This window comes from Hipposideros armiger, unplaced genomic scaffold (assembly GCF_001890085.2).
Source record: "Hipposideros armiger isolate ML-2016 unplaced genomic scaffold, ASM189008v1 scaffold_202, whole genome shotgun sequence".
Taxonomy (NCBI): domain Eukaryota; kingdom Metazoa; phylum Chordata; class Mammalia; order Chiroptera; family Hipposideridae; genus Hipposideros; species Hipposideros armiger.
In genome coordinates this window covers 1,050,389-1,066,841 of record NW_017731552.1, presented here as the reverse complement: position 1 = coordinate 1,066,841, position 16,453 = coordinate 1,050,389, and the positions used below count along the sequence as shown (strand labels likewise).

Below are 16,453 nucleotides of genomic sequence, written 5' to 3'. Positions count from 1 at the left end.
CCCGGTCCTCAGGGTGACCACAGCCAGTAGAGCTGGAGAGACAGTGTGAGCCTAGAAATTGGGAAAGAGGGTGTCTTGGCCACCTTCCCCTGGAGGCTGTGGGAGCAGAGCTGTAGCTAGAGAGCTGAGTGACCCACACAGGTGCCAGTAAACTTTCTGTATAAACATGTTGGATTAGCAGACCATGGAGTCTCTGTCACAACTACTCAACTCTGCCACTGTACAGCGGAAACACACGATATGCACACAAATGGGTGAGCCGGTGTGCCAATGAAACTTTATTTACAAAAACAGGCCATGGGGTAGGTTTGGAGGCCATGGACCGTGGTTTTACTAACCCATGTTTTATTTATTTTTATTTATTTTTTTAGCTGAGCCATCCTGCCACCTGTTGGCAGCTCAGTGGCAGCTCAGCTCAGACCAGGAATTGAACCAGAGACCCTGATTGCTCAGAGCTCGCACTCTTGAACGAGCTCTTGACCAACTGAGCCACTTGGCCAGCCCTATCCCACGTTTTAGAATGGAGTTAACCCATAATGATATTAAGTAACAGTAACTGATAGCGCATGCACTCGCATGCACTCGGCAAGAATGATGGCCGGTCAAGAATGACAGAAGTTCAGGAAACAGTCTGAAGAATGACTCAAAATGCACCAGTGGGAGGGAGAGGGGGGGCGGGGGGGCAGGGATGGTAGAAGAGAGTAAAGGGGATCGAATATATGGTGATGGAAGAAGAACTGACTCTGGGTGATGAACACACAATGTGATATATAGATGATGTATTACAGAATTGTACACTTGAAACCTATCTAATTTTACTAACCATTGTCACCCCAATAAACTTTAAAAAATGCGCTAGTGAGTTCTCAATCCCCCTCAGTCACTTTTCACAATTCCTTAAGGTGGATGATTTGTTTTAACCAAGAGTTTCTGACTGGACCGCAGTCTCTGCTCGGTGCATGATCCTGGGGGAAGACAAGCGTGGTGTGCTGGGGAATATTTCACAATGGGCTCTCTGGTGTGGGGGGCTGCCTTGTAGTGTTTGCTGACTTCCTTGCTGTAAATACTCCTGCTCTGGCCAATTTTAAGCCACAAATATGATGCTGCTGCCTGCGGGACTGACGCCATGTGTCAGTTCTCACCAGCTGCCAGTACAAGCTGCCTTCAGCCCACCACTGTCAGGGCTTCAAAGCCAGGGGCCCCAGGTCCTGTCTTTGCAGCCGTGGAGCAGTGATGTGAGGCCCCAAGTCCTCATCAGAAGCTCTGGCTGGATCCCAGGTCACCTCTTCATCTGTCATATCTAAGCAGATAGGAAAGTGGATCCCCAAAGTGGGGGCTTTTCATCCCCCAAACTCTGACAGTGAAAAACACAAAGCCTCATTATCAAATGCCAAATGAAAGTCTGTGTGTGAATGAGAGAGAGAGAGAGAGGGAGAGAGAACCTGCGTGTTGATGTCAGACATCCTGGGAGGGGTGGGAGAGGAGAGTCTGGTGGTGGAACAGAACCTTCAACTAGAAAGTACTGGAATGGGAGAGGATTACACCAAAGTTGAAATCTGGCAACTTTGAAAGAACATGAACTTGGAAGCCTGGTCATGTGACCATATTAGCTATCAATTGCTGTATAACAAATATCCCCAAACTTCACATGCTGAACACACATTTGTCATCTTATGGTTTCTGAGGCAGGAATCCAGGACTGATTCAGTTGCATGGTTCTACCGCCCCCTCCTCAGATGCTGGCACAGAGAAGGCGCCCAAGCCAGATGGCCAGGTTCCTTTTACTGGTCCCAGATGGTTCTGTAACAGAAGGGAGGAAGCTACTCTTGGATGGGTAGGCTCACCTATGTGCTCAAAACATGGCTGACGTCTCAAGGACTCTCCAAGAGAGGACTGTAAAGGCTGGCCAGAAGCTGCTTCAGGGATGTCACAGCCCTGAACTTAGTGCCACGAGTGTGACAATGTGTGCTGGGGACCCCGAGGTCTTGGAGGGATGGTGAGTGGGGCGACAGGAGAGAAACCGAGTCCCTTGGCTGAAACCGTCGCTGTGCCTGCTGGTCGTGGACAACGTTCGTGATTGTCTGGTTGTGACTCTGGTTGGTGCCAAGGCCTCCTTCCCAGACCACCCGCTAGAGCTAGAAGTGAAACCTCTGACCTGTGGGTCACTCAGTTGCTGTCTTTGATGTTGGAATACACACCTAGCTGGCTCAAGGAAGAGGTAACAGTAGGTATCAGAGGTGCAGGGTCAGCTAGCTTCCGGTTCTTTAAAGAGCCTAAGAGGTGAGAGCTAGCCCACCACGCCTGGTCCCTGTAATTGGCTAGAGACCCCAGGAGGGTGGAGCTTAGTAGAGGTGAAGGTATACAACAGAAATACCAATATTTTCAATGAAGCCCCGCCCCCAAGAAGGGAACCCCAATCAGGGGAAGCGAGTAGGTAAAAATATCTCAAGCTCTGCCCCCCCACAGCCACGAGGCGCAGGTTTCGTAAAGGCACACCTCCCGCGGAAGGAGATTGGGCGGCAAGTTCCGCCTCGCAGAAGGGCAGTTAAGTTAGAAAAAAAGGTTCCAATAGGAGAGCATAGGAAGCCCACTCCTGACAGTTCCGCAAGTGCTGAGCCTGGGATGAGGCCAGGAGAGTAGGGTCAGGCGGTACAGAAACAGCCCTGCCTTTCTGGAAAGCTCCTGGAGGGACCCATTACAGTTTAAACACGCATGCTATTTGACTCAGCAACTCCACTTCTGAAAACTGACCGATAGAAATCCCCGCCCAGTAAGGCAAAGGCACCTGGGCTAGGTAGGCTCCAATTTCAAACTCAATGCTACATATCACGGTGATTAAAAGGGGCAGGCCCTAGCTCCATCACCTACCCAAGTCTGTGTGGCTTTGGGCAAGTGGCTTTACCTCTCTGGGCCTTCATCTCCTTATCTGATAAACAGGGTGATAACTGGCCTAATGACAATGGCTCACGTGAACAGGCTTGCTGTGTGCCAGGATTTACTGCAGGCACCTGACATGGAGAAACTCGAGGATTATCAACACAAAAACCCTATGAAGTTGGTCCTGTTGCTACCTGCATCTTCTGGGACAGGAAACTTGAGGCCTGAGGGTGGGGTTGGTGGTGAGATCCCTCAACCAAGGCCACAGAACACGCACATGGAGGTGTGGGAGACCCACACCCAAACTGCTCACCCAGAATCCTGCTCTTAACCACCTCACCAGGCTGACCCCGCTCTAATGTTCAATCTTTCGAGGGTGGCGTGGGGAGGAGGGGGTGTCACACACACAGAGCATCAGCTACACAACAATGGAGACTAAGATGTATGGGGTCGGGGCGGGGGGCGGGGGGCAAGCCTGGAGGATTGCAGCCGGGTGCCTATTGACAACAGAATAATGGGCAGACGGGGGTGGTGTCAGGGGAGCTGACATTTTATTTTATACACTTCTGACTTGGGTTTTAAAAGCAAGCACGTGTTCCTTTTGAAATTAAAATAAAAAAGGAAACTCCATCCCTTTTCCCCTTATCCTACTGGGGCTGGGCTTGGTCGCGGGCACTTGACGCCACACTAATAGCCCATGGAGGCTCCGTCACAACACCGGGGCGCTGCTTCCACCTAGTGGCCACCCAAGGCACTGCGCTCACCTCCAGGGAGCCCGAGGGAAGCGGGTGTCCCAGGCCCCTGCATGGAGCTGCGATCCAGGTGTTATCTTCACCTCATGTTGAAGGGTCCATCAGCGGCACCATGTACTGCTGGTCTTTTGGGACCTTAGCTTGGGATTAAAAAAAAATTTAATTGGGGAACAGCCATGGTCATTAGTTACACATTGCTTTCATGCTATTGTACAATGGCATAGTTGACTCTTTTAAGGAGGGAGCAGCTCACAGTGGCCCATGTGGGGATCGAACCGGCAACCCTGGTGTTATCAGCACTGCACTCTAACCAACTGAGCTAACTGGTCACCCCCAAGCTTGGGATCTTTGATGGGTCAAGGTCCAGCAGGTGGTTATTTCTGCGGGGAGAAAGGAAGCGTCAAAGGAGCTGCTTTCCGAAGCAAGGACAGACCAGGAGCCAAGGGAAGGGCCTCTGGGAGCTGTATTGGGGTCCCCAAGACCCCCTTGGGTTCAATGATTTGTTGGGAGGGCTCCTGGGCTCAGCATACAATTGTATAGAGAAAAATCAACAACGGGAAAAGGCATGTGGGGCAGGTCCAGGGAGATCAGGTGCAAGCTCCCAGAGTCTTCTCCCAATGAAATCACACAGGATGTGCTCAATGCGGGCAGCGATGAGTTGTGACAACACATGTGAAATGTCTCAGGGAAACTCATGGAGACCCAGTGGCAGGGTTATCACTGGGGGCTGGTCACGCAGGCACCTCTGCCCAGCATGGACCAAGATTACAGACTCCAGGAGGAGAGCAGGTGCTCAGCATAAACCACATTGTAAAAACAGTTTAAGCCCAGGGAGCCATTCTCATCAGGAAACAGTGGGAACCATTCCGAAATTCAAGTTCCCAGATGCCAGCCAAGGTCCAACCTTGCAAGCCAGTCTTTCTAAAGTCAGCAGCCTCAGACCTGCTGTATTAAAACTTTCTGCACAGAATCCTGAAATGGGAGACATGGGAAGATGGGTTTGGATTATGAAAAATAACTCCATCGGATAATCAGAAAATAAAGCACTTTGTGTTTTGAGCACCTACTGAGCTCCAGGTACCACACAGAGCACTTTTACCTCTTTCAAAGATTCTATGAGACGAAGAGTGATGTACCCATTACACAGAGGAGGAAACTAAGTCCTGGTGGTTTCAGCTACTCAGAGTCACAGTGTGAATAGCAGAGCCAGGATTCAGACCCAGGGACGCGACTCTAGCGGAACAGTGTAGTACAGTGACTAGGAGAAAGGGTTATGAAGCCAGGAGCTTGGGTTCAACTCTTCCACTCCCTGGCTATTGCATATCCACTCTGGGCCTCAGTTTCCTCATCTGAATGGATATAACCCATCCACCTGTGAGGATTTGATGAGCATGGCTCTTAGTGCAGTGCCCAGCACACAGAAATACCTACCAGGAAACTATAGAAATACTGGGTTGTCGGAAAAGTCATGACGTATTTTTTTTTTTTCGTTACAAAAACGCGTCATGACTTTTCCGACAACCCAATAGATGGCTCCCAGTTGGATACTTAGGATGGAAGGACCTTCACGAAGTCCTGCACCCTGCACTGGAAGGTGAAAACACTGGGGCTGGATTCCTAACATAGGTATTTAAAAGATGAGGGCACTAAACCACAGAAAGGGATGTCAGCACGACCTCAGAACCCTGGGCTCTTGGCTGTCAATCCTGACATCCTAGACTTACACACTCCCAGGCCGGGGATCTCACTCTCTTATTGTGAGCACACATCCTCCTGGGGGCCGGGGCGGGGGGGGGGGGTGAGGACAGGCACTCTGAATTCCAGGGCTCTCTTCTCCGAAAGCTGAATCTTGCCTTCCAAGACCCCCTCCACCACAAAGGGTCCTGGTTTTGCCCAAAGTTGGGAGAAGTTGAGGCAACCGAAAGGGTTCCCTGCCTGCAGAGCAGAAGGGCTGATTTAGGGAAACCTAACCCCTGCAAGGAACGCGATTGGCTAGAGACCCCAAGAGGAGCGGGGTTTAGTAGAGACAGCGGAAATACCCATATTTCAAGGAAGCCCGGAATACCCAATCAGGGGAAGTGAATGGGTAACTAGCTCAAGCTCCACCCCCACAGGCGATTGGGTACTTCCCCAGCACCGAGGGGCAGGTTTAGCGATGCACACCTCCCGCGGAAGGTGATTGGGTGAGAAGACCCGCATCGATAAGGCCGTTCGGTGAGAAGATTCCAATAGGAGAGCATAGGAAGACCGCTTCGGGCAGGGCTACGACATACCCCGCCCCGGGTAGAAAGCCCGAGACGCCCAACACTTACAATTAAAACTTTTCGTTCTGACATCTTTACTTCCTACTCTTCTCACAAGTACAAGAAAACTAGTTAGAGTCGATGTTTACAAAACTTACCTGGCCATCTCTTGTACTTCCGGCTGCCCCTAGTACTTCCGTTACAGCACTCCCCCCACTATTGGCTGCAGTATACACAGCTTGCCTTTCTCATTGGATCCGACCCACGCTTGTCAAATCCCGCTGTCTTCCCTCCAGTGCTGCAATTTAGGCGGCGCGCAGCAAAAGTTCCGGGGACCGTCTGGAGTTGGAGAAGTTCCGAGTAGGCGCTGTGCCCCTAGAGGTCAGCAGCGGCTTGTTAAAATTTCGTCGTGATCCGACGTGGCTGCTGGTCGTGACTCTTTGTTGTACATTCTTTTATTCAGCAAATAAAGCTTACCCTGTGTGCTGGCCTCTGGGAACCCACACATCGTTCCTATGTACGTAGCGCTCACGTGGGGACTGGGGCAGTTCCCATGGGCTACACAGGTCGTGACAAAGAAATACCCTGGACGGCCCACCCCAAATTTGAGTCACAGGCAGAGACTGAAAGACCAGACTGCGAACTCACCTCCCGGCTACACACACACTAGCTTCCAAATGTACCCCCACTGCCTGCCTGCACTGTCCATTTAAAGAGGACGTCCCACCCCATTCTTTCCCTAACTTCCTCCCTTCCTTTTCTAAACGTTTTGTGTCAGATACGTGCTTAGTCATTGGGGACACATCAGCGAACAAGACATAAGATGCCTGCCGCCACAGGGATCACTGTCTTGTGGGACAGACAGTCAATAAACACACAAAAAGGACTCTTTCCAGCTTGGTAAACGATATGAGGAGAAAACGGGACAACATATGGATAGTGATGAGAAGGGGTTACTTGAGTTGGTGTATGAGTTAATTATGGCTGCTGTAACAAATTACCATAAATGCAATGTCTTAACACACGTCTATTATCTTAGAGTTCTGGAGGTCAGAAGTGTAATATGGGTGCCGCAGGGCTGGTTCCTTCTGGAGGTTCCAGGGGAGAATCCATTTCCTTGACTTTTCCAGTTTGTAGAGGTGCCTGCAATACTTGGCTCCTGGCCCTGCATCACCCTGGCCTCTGCTTCTGTTGTCACATCACCTTCTATCTCTCCCTAATCCTCCTGCCTCCCTCTTGTAAGGATCCTTGTGATTTTCTTGGAACCATCTGGATATTTCAGGATGGCCTTCCTTGATGATCATTAACTTAATGAAAGATCATGAAATTTTACATTAAGGAGCCTCCTGATTCTTTTTTGTTGTTGTTGTTAAAGATTTTATTGGGGAATTGGGAGAGGGGAACAGACAAGTTGCTGTCCTTTTGTTCTTCAGTCTAGTTGTGGAGGACGTCGCTTCACTGGCCCATGTGGGTATTGTGATCATTGTGCTCTTTGCAGCTGAGGCAGATCGGTCACTGGCCATTGAACTGCCGCTCATGGGGGCTCACAGCAGCCCAGCTCCAGGTCGAGCTATTGTTCACCATCTTAGCTATAGAGGGCGCAGCATCACTGGCTCATGTGGGATCCTAACCGGTGGCCCTGCTGCTCAGAGCTCGTGCTCCCAAGACAACTCTTATCCAACGAGCCACTCAGCTGGCCCTCACGATTCTTAATTTAATCACATCTACAAAGTCTCCTTTTCTATGTAAAGTGCCATATTCACAGGTTCTGAGGGTTAAGACCTGGATATCTTTGGGGAGCCATTATTCTGCCTGCCACAGATGAGGTGGTCAGAGAAGGCTTCTCAGAGGACATGACCTTTGAGATGAGACCTAAGTGAAATCCATAGACAAGCCCAAGGTTTGAGAAAATCCTTCAGGGCCTGGCTGCTTTGCCTCTTTCTCAGGGAAGTTTTCCCAGACAATCATGTCCCATTTGTATTCACTCACAGTGGGGCTCACATCTGGGCAGCTTTTGAGATGGTGAGGTGAATTAAACTGCTATACTGAATGGACCCCCACGATCTCATCCATGTAGAACCCATGGCACTCCTACCCCAACTCCCTCAGCCCAGGTCTCTTCCTTTGGTCCAACCCTGACTCCATACAATGCAGTGGCGAATCACAGTATGTGTGTCCTGCTCTGTCCTGTCCTCTCAGATTTCTCTCTGGGTCTGTTGAATGAAGAGAAAGAGTCCAATTCCAGTGACAACGGTCTTTGTCTAATTAAGAAATAAAAAAAATCTCATATTCACAGTTCTGTAGTCAAAGGAGGGAGTACATCCATTTCACAGGTTAGGAAACTAAGGCTCAGAGAGGCAAAGTCACTTGTTCAAGGTAGCCCAGCAACTCAGCAGCAACAAAGCCAGGCCAGTCAGGTCCCATCTACCTTTCAATGGATGGCAGTGGGGGAGGAGTCAAGGACCCAGCCCCTCTTCTGTGATGCTGGAAAGTTCCCGCTACTTGCCCAGGGTCACCGAGACAGTGGCAGGGAGACTCCAGTCACTCAACTCCCCATAGTCCGTGAGGTCCTGAGCAGCCACCTGGATGCAGTACATGGCTTGGGGCCTTAGAACTCTGAGGGTGAAGGATGTGGCTTCAATGGGCCCCACCTGAGAGCAAAAAGAGGGCAGGTCAGTGCGGCCCAGAAGGCTGGAAGGGGCTATTGTGCACAGAGCTGCGTGACTGAGCCTTTATTCCTCCTGCTCTATTGTAAACAGCATGCTGCCTCCAGCCCCCTCCATCTTTGGCCCTTTGTGGTCCTAACCTGTGCGGACTTCCATGCTGGCCCCAGAGCCACCTTGTTCAGGAATCCTTTGTGGCCCACACCAGTCCCTAGGGCTGTCTCAGCAGTGAGAGTCCTCACTGACCAGATCCTCCTGGCCCCCAACCAGTGCCTCTGGCATCTACCTCGATGCCTCCCCCACACCGGACCCACTGTATTAACCATGTTTTTAAATTATTTGTATCTTAGCATGTTTTGACATCTTAAACATCTTGCTGGCTGGGGAGAGACTGCCTTCCTGGGTTCTGCCAATTCTTAGAGATGACAAAGGGTCACCCAGGAGCATGCCTTCTATATACAAACCAACCAATCCTGCGTCTATACCCACACCCACCTCCTTTCTCTAATTTCCCACACGAGTCAGTATTGCCCCTGCCCTGAATCGTCCAAGGGCCAGGTGCCAAACAGCCACAGGTCACCCCTGCAGCCCACAGCTCGCCAGGATTATTCACACTTGCCAACCCTAAGTGGTTCCCCTGCCCTGCCATTCCCACGGAAACCCCAGCAAAGGGTCTGGCCTCAGCTCTCCCCTCACTCCTGCTCCTGCCATCCTGATGTTGTAATGCGTGACATGGCATGCCCCCTTCTCTCAGGAAATATAATCCATTCTTCCAATGGCCCTGACCTCTCCGTGTCCTCACACAGGAACCTCCACCTCAGACGCTCACTTAGCTCTGCCTTTCCTGTTTTCTCTCTTGTCCATCCTTTCTTCCCTGTCCCTGCCACTCCACACTCTCCCTCCCCGTCCCAGCCCTCTGTTCCTTCCAGGTCCCCTCTCGTCCTCAGAATTGATGAGTCACAAAAAGAGTTAAGAAGAATGAGTCTGGGAGCTAACAGGAATAGGTTTAAAGATTAACCACTTAGCTCTGAGTCTCCCAGCTAGCACTACACTTTCAGGCTGACAAACACCAGGACATTTTTTGGAGGAAGCCAACTGCAACAACAGTTCTCAGAAGGGGCCAGGAGCAACAGCAAACAACTGCAAGATGACTAGCCCCTTGCATCCTGCATAGAAAAATATAAGATGACTTTGCCCCCAGCAACTCCTCTGCTGGTCCTTTTCTCCTACTACCCATGGCAGTATCTTTAGATACTGCCATGGGCATTCTCTCTGCCTGACCTTGAATAAAACTTTCCTTGCTTTCCTACTTTTCTGAGTCCTGTGAATTCTTTCACATTTGGTGAATGAACAGGGGTATTCTAAGCCAATACAAGAATGTCCCATTCCAGCCACACAGGGAGCTTCCCATACCCAGGTTTGACTATCTCCCATCCTTGTTTTACCCAAACTGACCCACATCGTCACCAGATGTGGTGCTGTAAGTTTTAAATTTAGATTAATTAATGGTAGCACAACTTCATAAACACACTCCAAGCCACTGGCTTGAGCACTTTAAAACTGAGTTTTATGGCATATGAGTTCTATCTCAATTTAAAAATTGCAAATATTTTTTAAAAATTAGTGATCACCACATAAAATTTAAAAGCCAGTTCTGTGGCTACTCACCACATTGCAATGGCTTGAAAGCCACAAGTGGCTCATGGCCACCATTCTGGGAAGAGCAGCTATAGAAGATGCTCATCAGACCCTACCTTTATTTTTCATTTTTCAAGAATTTAAAACAATATATATTGTTTTCAATCAAGATGAAATTCATATGGCATAAAATTAACCATTCTAAAGTGGACAATTCAGTGTAGTACATTCACAGTGTTGTGCAACCTGCACCTCTAATTCTAGAACATTCCATCACCCCCAAAATGAAAACCTGTCCCCATCAGCAGTTACTCTCCTTCCCCCTCCCTCAGCCCCTGACAACCACTAACCCACTTCCTCTTTGTGGATGTGCCTGTTCTGGACATTTCACATATATGGAATCACACACTGTGTGTCCTTGTGTGTCTGGCTTCTCTCACTGAGCACCGTGTGTTCAAGGTCCATCCATGTTGTGGCGAGTGTCAGCGCCTCACTCCTTTTTGTTGCTGAGTGACATCCCAGTGTGCAGATGGGCCACGTTTTGTGTATATGTTCACCCACTGACAGACATTTGGATTGTGTCCACCTTTCGGCTGTTGTGAATAGCACTGCTATGAACATTTGTGTACAAGGATTTGTTTGAGTCCCTGTTTTCACTTCTTTAGGGCAGATCCCCAGGGGTGGAGTGGCTGGGCTGTCTTTAGTGTGCACATGAGCAACCTCGAGCTATGAGCTATGTGGGAGGCCCCAGCGCACCTTTGCACGTGCTGTTCCCTCTACCTAGGAACCACCCTTCCCGGCCGCCCCTCGTCTTCCTCACCTGGCGGAAGCGGGCAGCTCCACGACGCTTGTAGCGGACCCGGTATTTAAGGGAGAAGATCTTTGGGAAGGGCCAGGACCTGGGGGGTTCCCACTGCACCCTCAGCTGCTGCCCAGGGAGGGGACTCAGGCGCACACCTTCTGGAGGGTCCGGTTTGACTGATGGACAAACAGGAGGCAGGGTCAGCAGATGGCAGGTTCATTCATTCGTTCAAACAACCAACAAATATTGAGAGCCTACTGAGTGTCTGGCAATGTTCCCGACACTGGAGGACACAGCATTGACCAGTACAGACCCAAACCCTGTCCTCTTGGAGCTCAACTCATCAGGGCAGGAGACAAGAGACAAGAAGCAAATCTATTGATCATAAAAGCGGGGAAGAACATTACGGAGTACAGGGAGGGGAGTCGTCTGCAATGTTTTTTTGAGACATAATTCACATACCACAAAACTCACCTTTTCAAAGTGTACAGTTCAGTGGTTTTTAGTACATTCACAACATTGTGTAACTATCACCACTATTTAATCCAGAACATTCCCATAACCCCCAAAAGAGATCTCACATCCATTACCAGCCACAGCCTCCCGCCCCGCCCCAATTCCTGGCAGGGAGGCGACAAGGCAGATCGTACAGGGCCCTGTGGGTCACGGGGAGGACTTGGGCCTTTACCCTGAGGTAAGTGGAAGCCCTGGAGGGCTGTGACAGAGGAGCGATGGGAGCTGACTCAGGTGCTCACTCGCGCCCTCTGGTGGCCAATGCAGAACCTGACTCAGGTGCTCACAGGCGCCCTCTGGTGTAGGCTGCAGGGAGAACAGACCATGGGGGAACGAGGGAGGGAGCCGGAAACCAGGGCGAGACCGACTGCATTGGTTCAGGTGGGCAAAAATGAGGCTGGACCGGGTGGAGGCGCAGGACAGGGAGAAGTGGGCTGATTCTTAATTCATTGTGAAGATGGAGCCCAGAGGATCCATGATGGAGAGGGCTGGATGACTGGTAGAAGGTGGCGGGGGGTTAGGAGGGGGCGGGAAGCAGGAACAATCCAGTGGCCCTCCACACCCGCCACTGCTACCCCCACTCACTGATGTGCTCTGGGACAAAGGGCACGAAGCTGCTGCTGACACCCCAGGGGTGGACAGCTGTGACGTTGAGCATGTAGGGCACCATGGAGAACATCTGGACATCTGGGATTGTGCAGCTGTTGGCTTCTGGTGTCTGCTGGAGGCAGGGCCAGCTCTCCCCATGGGCGACCACTCCAAGCCTGGACATGGGGTGGGCACTGTGAGGGCCTCAGCACTTCCTGTTAGCCAGGCTGTGCCCCAGACCCCAAGTGGAGACAGCAGGTGAGGAGTCTTGCTTTTGGGGTCCTGCTTTTGGCTCTGTGACCCTGGGGGAGGCACCCACCCCAACATCACAGAGCCTGCAATGACCCATGGTTGGGGTCATTGACACAACACAGGAGATGCTGGAGTCCAGACTCTAAGGTTTCTGGACTGTCAACAATCCAGCCTTAGAATTCTAACATCCTGAGGTCTGCAGATTCACAGACTCTGGAATCTAAAATAGCAAGATTCTGATCCTCTCCATTTCTGAGACTCCAAAATTTCAGACTTTAGAGACTTGAGCTCAGCACCATCCATAGAACTTTCCACCGCTTCAAAATGTCCTGTTTCTGCATTGTGAGACGTGTTCCTTAGTCACCTGCGGCTATTGAGCACTTGAAACACAGCTCAGTGCAACTTTTAAATTTATTTTATCTAATCTAAATGTAAAGTTTCCAGGCCGGCCGAGTGGCACGATGGTTAAGAACTGGCTTGCGATGCCAGAGGGCCCCGGTTCGGATCCCACGTATAAGGGCCAGTGACACTGCACTCCACAGCTAAGATGCTGAACAACAGCTCAACCTGGAGCTGGGCTGCCTTGAGTCACCGACAATGGCATAGTCTGCAGCCCCTGTGGCAGTGGGTTGCCATGGGCTACCGTGTGTAGCCAGCAGCCAGCGTGAGCGGCCAGCAGCCGCAGTGAGCGGCCTTCCAGAAGCCGGCGACTGATCTGCCTCACCAGAGAAGAGCGCAATGATGGTGCCAACTTGGGCCAGTGAAGCAACGTCCTCCACAACTAGACTGAAGAACAAAACGACAGCAACTTGTCTGTTCCCCTTCCCCCAATTCCCCAGCACTGTTCCCATCCCCCCAATTCCCCAATTTAAAAAAAAAATCTTAATAAATAAATAAATAAATAAATGTAAAGTTTCCAGTTATCAGAAAACTTGGAAAAGTTGTTCAGGACACGTTGGGTGCATGAATCTACTGCTCCAACCTCAAATTTTATGAAATCTAATCAGAGATTAAGAATTCTCAATGTTAGTGTAGCATCTGAATTGAAATGTGCCATATGCATAAAGTACACATAGAACTTTGAAGATTCAGTAAAAACAGAATGTAAAGTATCTCATTAATTTCGAAAATAATAAGTACATGTTGAAATAATATTTTAGTGATTCCTAGTAAATATTAATTTCTATTATACATTTAAATATATACCCTGTATATAAGAACATTCACTTACATTATACTCAACCATATTAAGTGATAAATATTTGGAATATACAGACATTATTTAAATAAGATATTAAAATTCACTTCACCCGTTTCTTCTTACTTTTTTAATGTGGCTTCTAGAAAATTGTGAACTACACACATGACTCACAGAATGTATTGTAGGAAGTATATTTTGACTAGGCAGTGCTGCCCTTGAATTCAGAGGGTTTCGGTGTAGCACTAAGTCTGCAGTTGTCCTGATCCCAAGGGTGTCAGGCCTAACTGTGGAATCCCCGGGAAGCCCCTCCGGGCTCTCTGACCTGTATGTGGCAATGAAGGATGTGGACCTGGTGGAGTTTGCAGCAGGCGGCAGGGTCCAGAAGCAGTCTACAGCAATCGGGTACCTAACGGCCCGGCACTGCACCTGGGGCTGAGTGGGGGCTGCCGGGGTCCCTGGAGGGAGAGGCAAGAGGGTGAACTTTCAATCCATGCCAGGATTGCAAAGCCCTACCATGTGCTTGTCCCTACCTCACTGCCTGCCAGTGCCAGGCATACAGTAGGTGCCTAATAAAGGTTTGTGGGATGAATGACTACATGAGTGAAAGACACCTACATCATCTCTCATCCCCACTACAACCCGCCAAGGCAGGAACTATTGGTGAATTTTCTAGATGGGGAAACTGAGGTTTAATAAGCCACAGAGGGGACCTTGGTGGCAGGGAACCCTGGTGGGAGGGAGATGTTCTACTGTATCCCCTCTGTGTAACAGTTTTGTTTTGAAGCACATGAAATTAATGCATGCAGTTAAAATTTCTCTCCCTCTCCCCCTCCCTCCTTCTCTCTCTCCTCTCTCTCTCCCTCACCAGCCCCCCAGGTTGTGGCTGACACTTCCTGATATCACTTTGGGGTAGGACTCGACCTCCCTGTGCCTCAGTTTCCCCATCTGTGCAATGGGATAACCCCCTCCCACAGGGGAGCATGAGGTAGGTGTGTGAGCTCCCAACCCACCCCAGAATGTTCCACGACAAAGTCCAGTCCCCAGATAATGTCCCTCTACCCTGGCCCCCCAACCTCACGGGGGTCTCACATACCTTCTCTCCCACTGCAGAGTGAACAGCCGGCCCAGAGGGCGAGGGTCAGGAGAAGTTTTGGGACCATGGTTCCAGTGGGCTCTGCTTTCAGGAGCTGGGGTGGGGAGCACCCTCGGGGAGGCAGGACATTCAGACCCACCTGGGGGAAACCAGCCCCTGTCAAGGCGTCCCACTTCCCCTTCCCGGGGTCTGACTCACTGGCTGGTTTGTGGGGCCACAGAGTCAAGCAGGGATGGCAAAGGAGCCCCCAGTCCAAGGCGAGGGTGCGGAAGGCTCTGAGGGTGCGGGCAGGGAGAAGAGGCCACGAAAGGGAGAAGTGGAGACCCCGTGGCCTTTCCCAGCACAGCCTGTCAGTCAGCCCTTCCTTCCGGCTGCAGTGAGGAGGGGTTGGGGAAACCCCAGGAGGGGAACGATGACATGGAGAAAGACAGAGACAGAGATAGACAGGGAGAGTGAGATCCAGAGGGAGAGACAGAGACAAGAGAAGAGACAGAGAAAGATGGAAATAGACACGCGCACACAAACACACAGATAAATGGGGAGATTGAGAGATAGAGGCAGACACAGGAGGAGAGTCAGAGACAGAGACAAACACCTAGTGAAAATGAAGATGGGGACACAGAGAGATGCAGGCACCCACACAAGAGATGCCCGTTCACTCATGGACCACAGTGATGGGGTCCCACACTTACCAGCTGCACTCCACAGCCCAGGCCACAGACAGAAGGAAACGCAGACCCTGGGAGGCAGCTCCCAACCCTCTACAGACATTCTCCAAGCCATGGGGATGCCCAGGGACAAGCTGGACACTGGGGGGTTTACAGCCATACTCACCTCCCCTCCCTTAGCTGGAAAGAGAGCTGAGAACCCCCAGGGGATTTCGGGCCAGTCGCCCAGGAGCAGGAGGCTGGGGGTGGGACAATCCTTCCCAGAGGCTGGGTTTAGGGTAAGGAAAGTGAGGTAAGTGCAGGCACGGCTCCTGTCTTCACTTAACATTTGGATATTTCGTTCATCATGAACTTTTTGGTGCCCACCCATTTTGACTTTCTAAAAATATTGCGTTAACATAGTGTTCATCTTTGGAATTGAAATTTGGGTGCGAGTGGTGAGTGCTTCAACTCTCCTTACCCTAATCCCTAAGCCTGGCTCTGGGCCACCCCCTCCTCTCCTTGCAGTGGGAGCCCAGCAATCAGGCCACATGCTTTTGTCCTCTGTTCCATGAGCTTTTATTCCTGGGGTGGTGTCTGGCGATGGGAATGGGAGAGAGAGGACTCACAGATTCTCCAGTGGGGGGTGGGAGGGGGCAGTCAGGGCCAGAGTGATAGACAGATAGCTAGAGACATTAGAGGGGTGGGCAGGCTGGTCTCCTAGTGTAGACAGTCATTCGAGAGCCCCAGCACCCCTGTGTGGGGCCTGGTGGGCAGAGGGTCAGTGTTCTGAGGCTCAGCGGCCCTGAACCTGAAGCCTTTGCATCTGTAGGATCTGGCTCAGAATCCGTTGCACGTCTTCATCCATCTGGCCCTGCGGTGGGAGCAGCAGAGGGAGAGCCTAGGTGCCCCTGCTGTGGTACATATGGGGAAACTGAGGCCCAGAGAGCAGCCAGTGGCATGGCCAGAGCCAGAGCTGACTCACCTGAATGGCATATAGGAGGTGGCTCCTGTACAAGGCCACCACTGCACTGTGGTCCCTGGCAGCCTCCTGTGAATACAGGGGAGGGCACTCAGAAAAGCAAGACACCCCCCCCCCGCCAAGACATGCCAAACCACCCCCTTTGCACCTGAGCCCCTATTTTGATGGCATGTACCGGTGTGATGGTGCCGGTTGCCAAAAT

The 16,453-nt window shown here is 50.9% G+C and overlaps 2 protein-coding genes across 12 annotated transcripts in view; both read right to left on the bottom strand.

The window, feature by feature from the left end:
- Nucleotides 1-7,534: 7,534 nt before the first annotated feature.
- EBI3 (Epstein-Barr virus induced 3) lies at nt 7,535-15,676 on the bottom strand. Of its 3 annotated transcripts, none has more exons than XM_019653560.1 (6): nt 15,457-15,676; nt 14,623-14,761; nt 13,852-13,984; nt 12,074-12,252; nt 10,994-11,151; nt 7,535-8,523 (listed from the first exon to the last, which is right to left on the bottom strand). In XM_019653560.1, exons 1-6 carry the CDS (start codon nt 15,658-15,660, stop codon nt 8,371-8,373), a joined length of 966 nt encoding a protein of 321 aa, XP_019509105.1. In that variant the 5' UTR covers nt 15,661-15,676; the 3' UTR covers nt 7,535-8,370. The 3 variants fall into 3 exon arrangements, with proteins under 3 accessions (XP_019509105.1, XP_019509107.1, XP_019509106.1); XM_019653562.1 differs by having other exon boundaries at nt 14,623-14,733; nt 14,821-15,549; XM_019653561.1 differs by having other exon boundaries at nt 14,623-14,993; nt 15,457-15,535.
- A 373-nt stretch (nt 15,677-16,049) lies between these two features.
- ANKRD24 (ankyrin repeat domain 24) overlaps nt 16,050-16,453 on the bottom strand; it is a 23,506-nt gene continuing 23,102 nt past the window's right edge. For all 9 annotated transcript variants that reach the window (XM_019653555.1, XM_019653556.1, XM_019653553.1 and 6 more), the window contains 2 exons: nt 16,255-16,320; nt 16,050-16,143 (listed from right to left, as the gene is read on the bottom strand). In XM_019653555.1, coding sequence (XP_019509100.1) covers nt 16,066-16,143; nt 16,255-16,320 — 144 coding nt within the window. In that variant the 3' untranslated portion in view covers nt 16,050-16,065. The remainder of the gene's footprint in view (nt 16,144-16,254; nt 16,321-16,453) is intronic.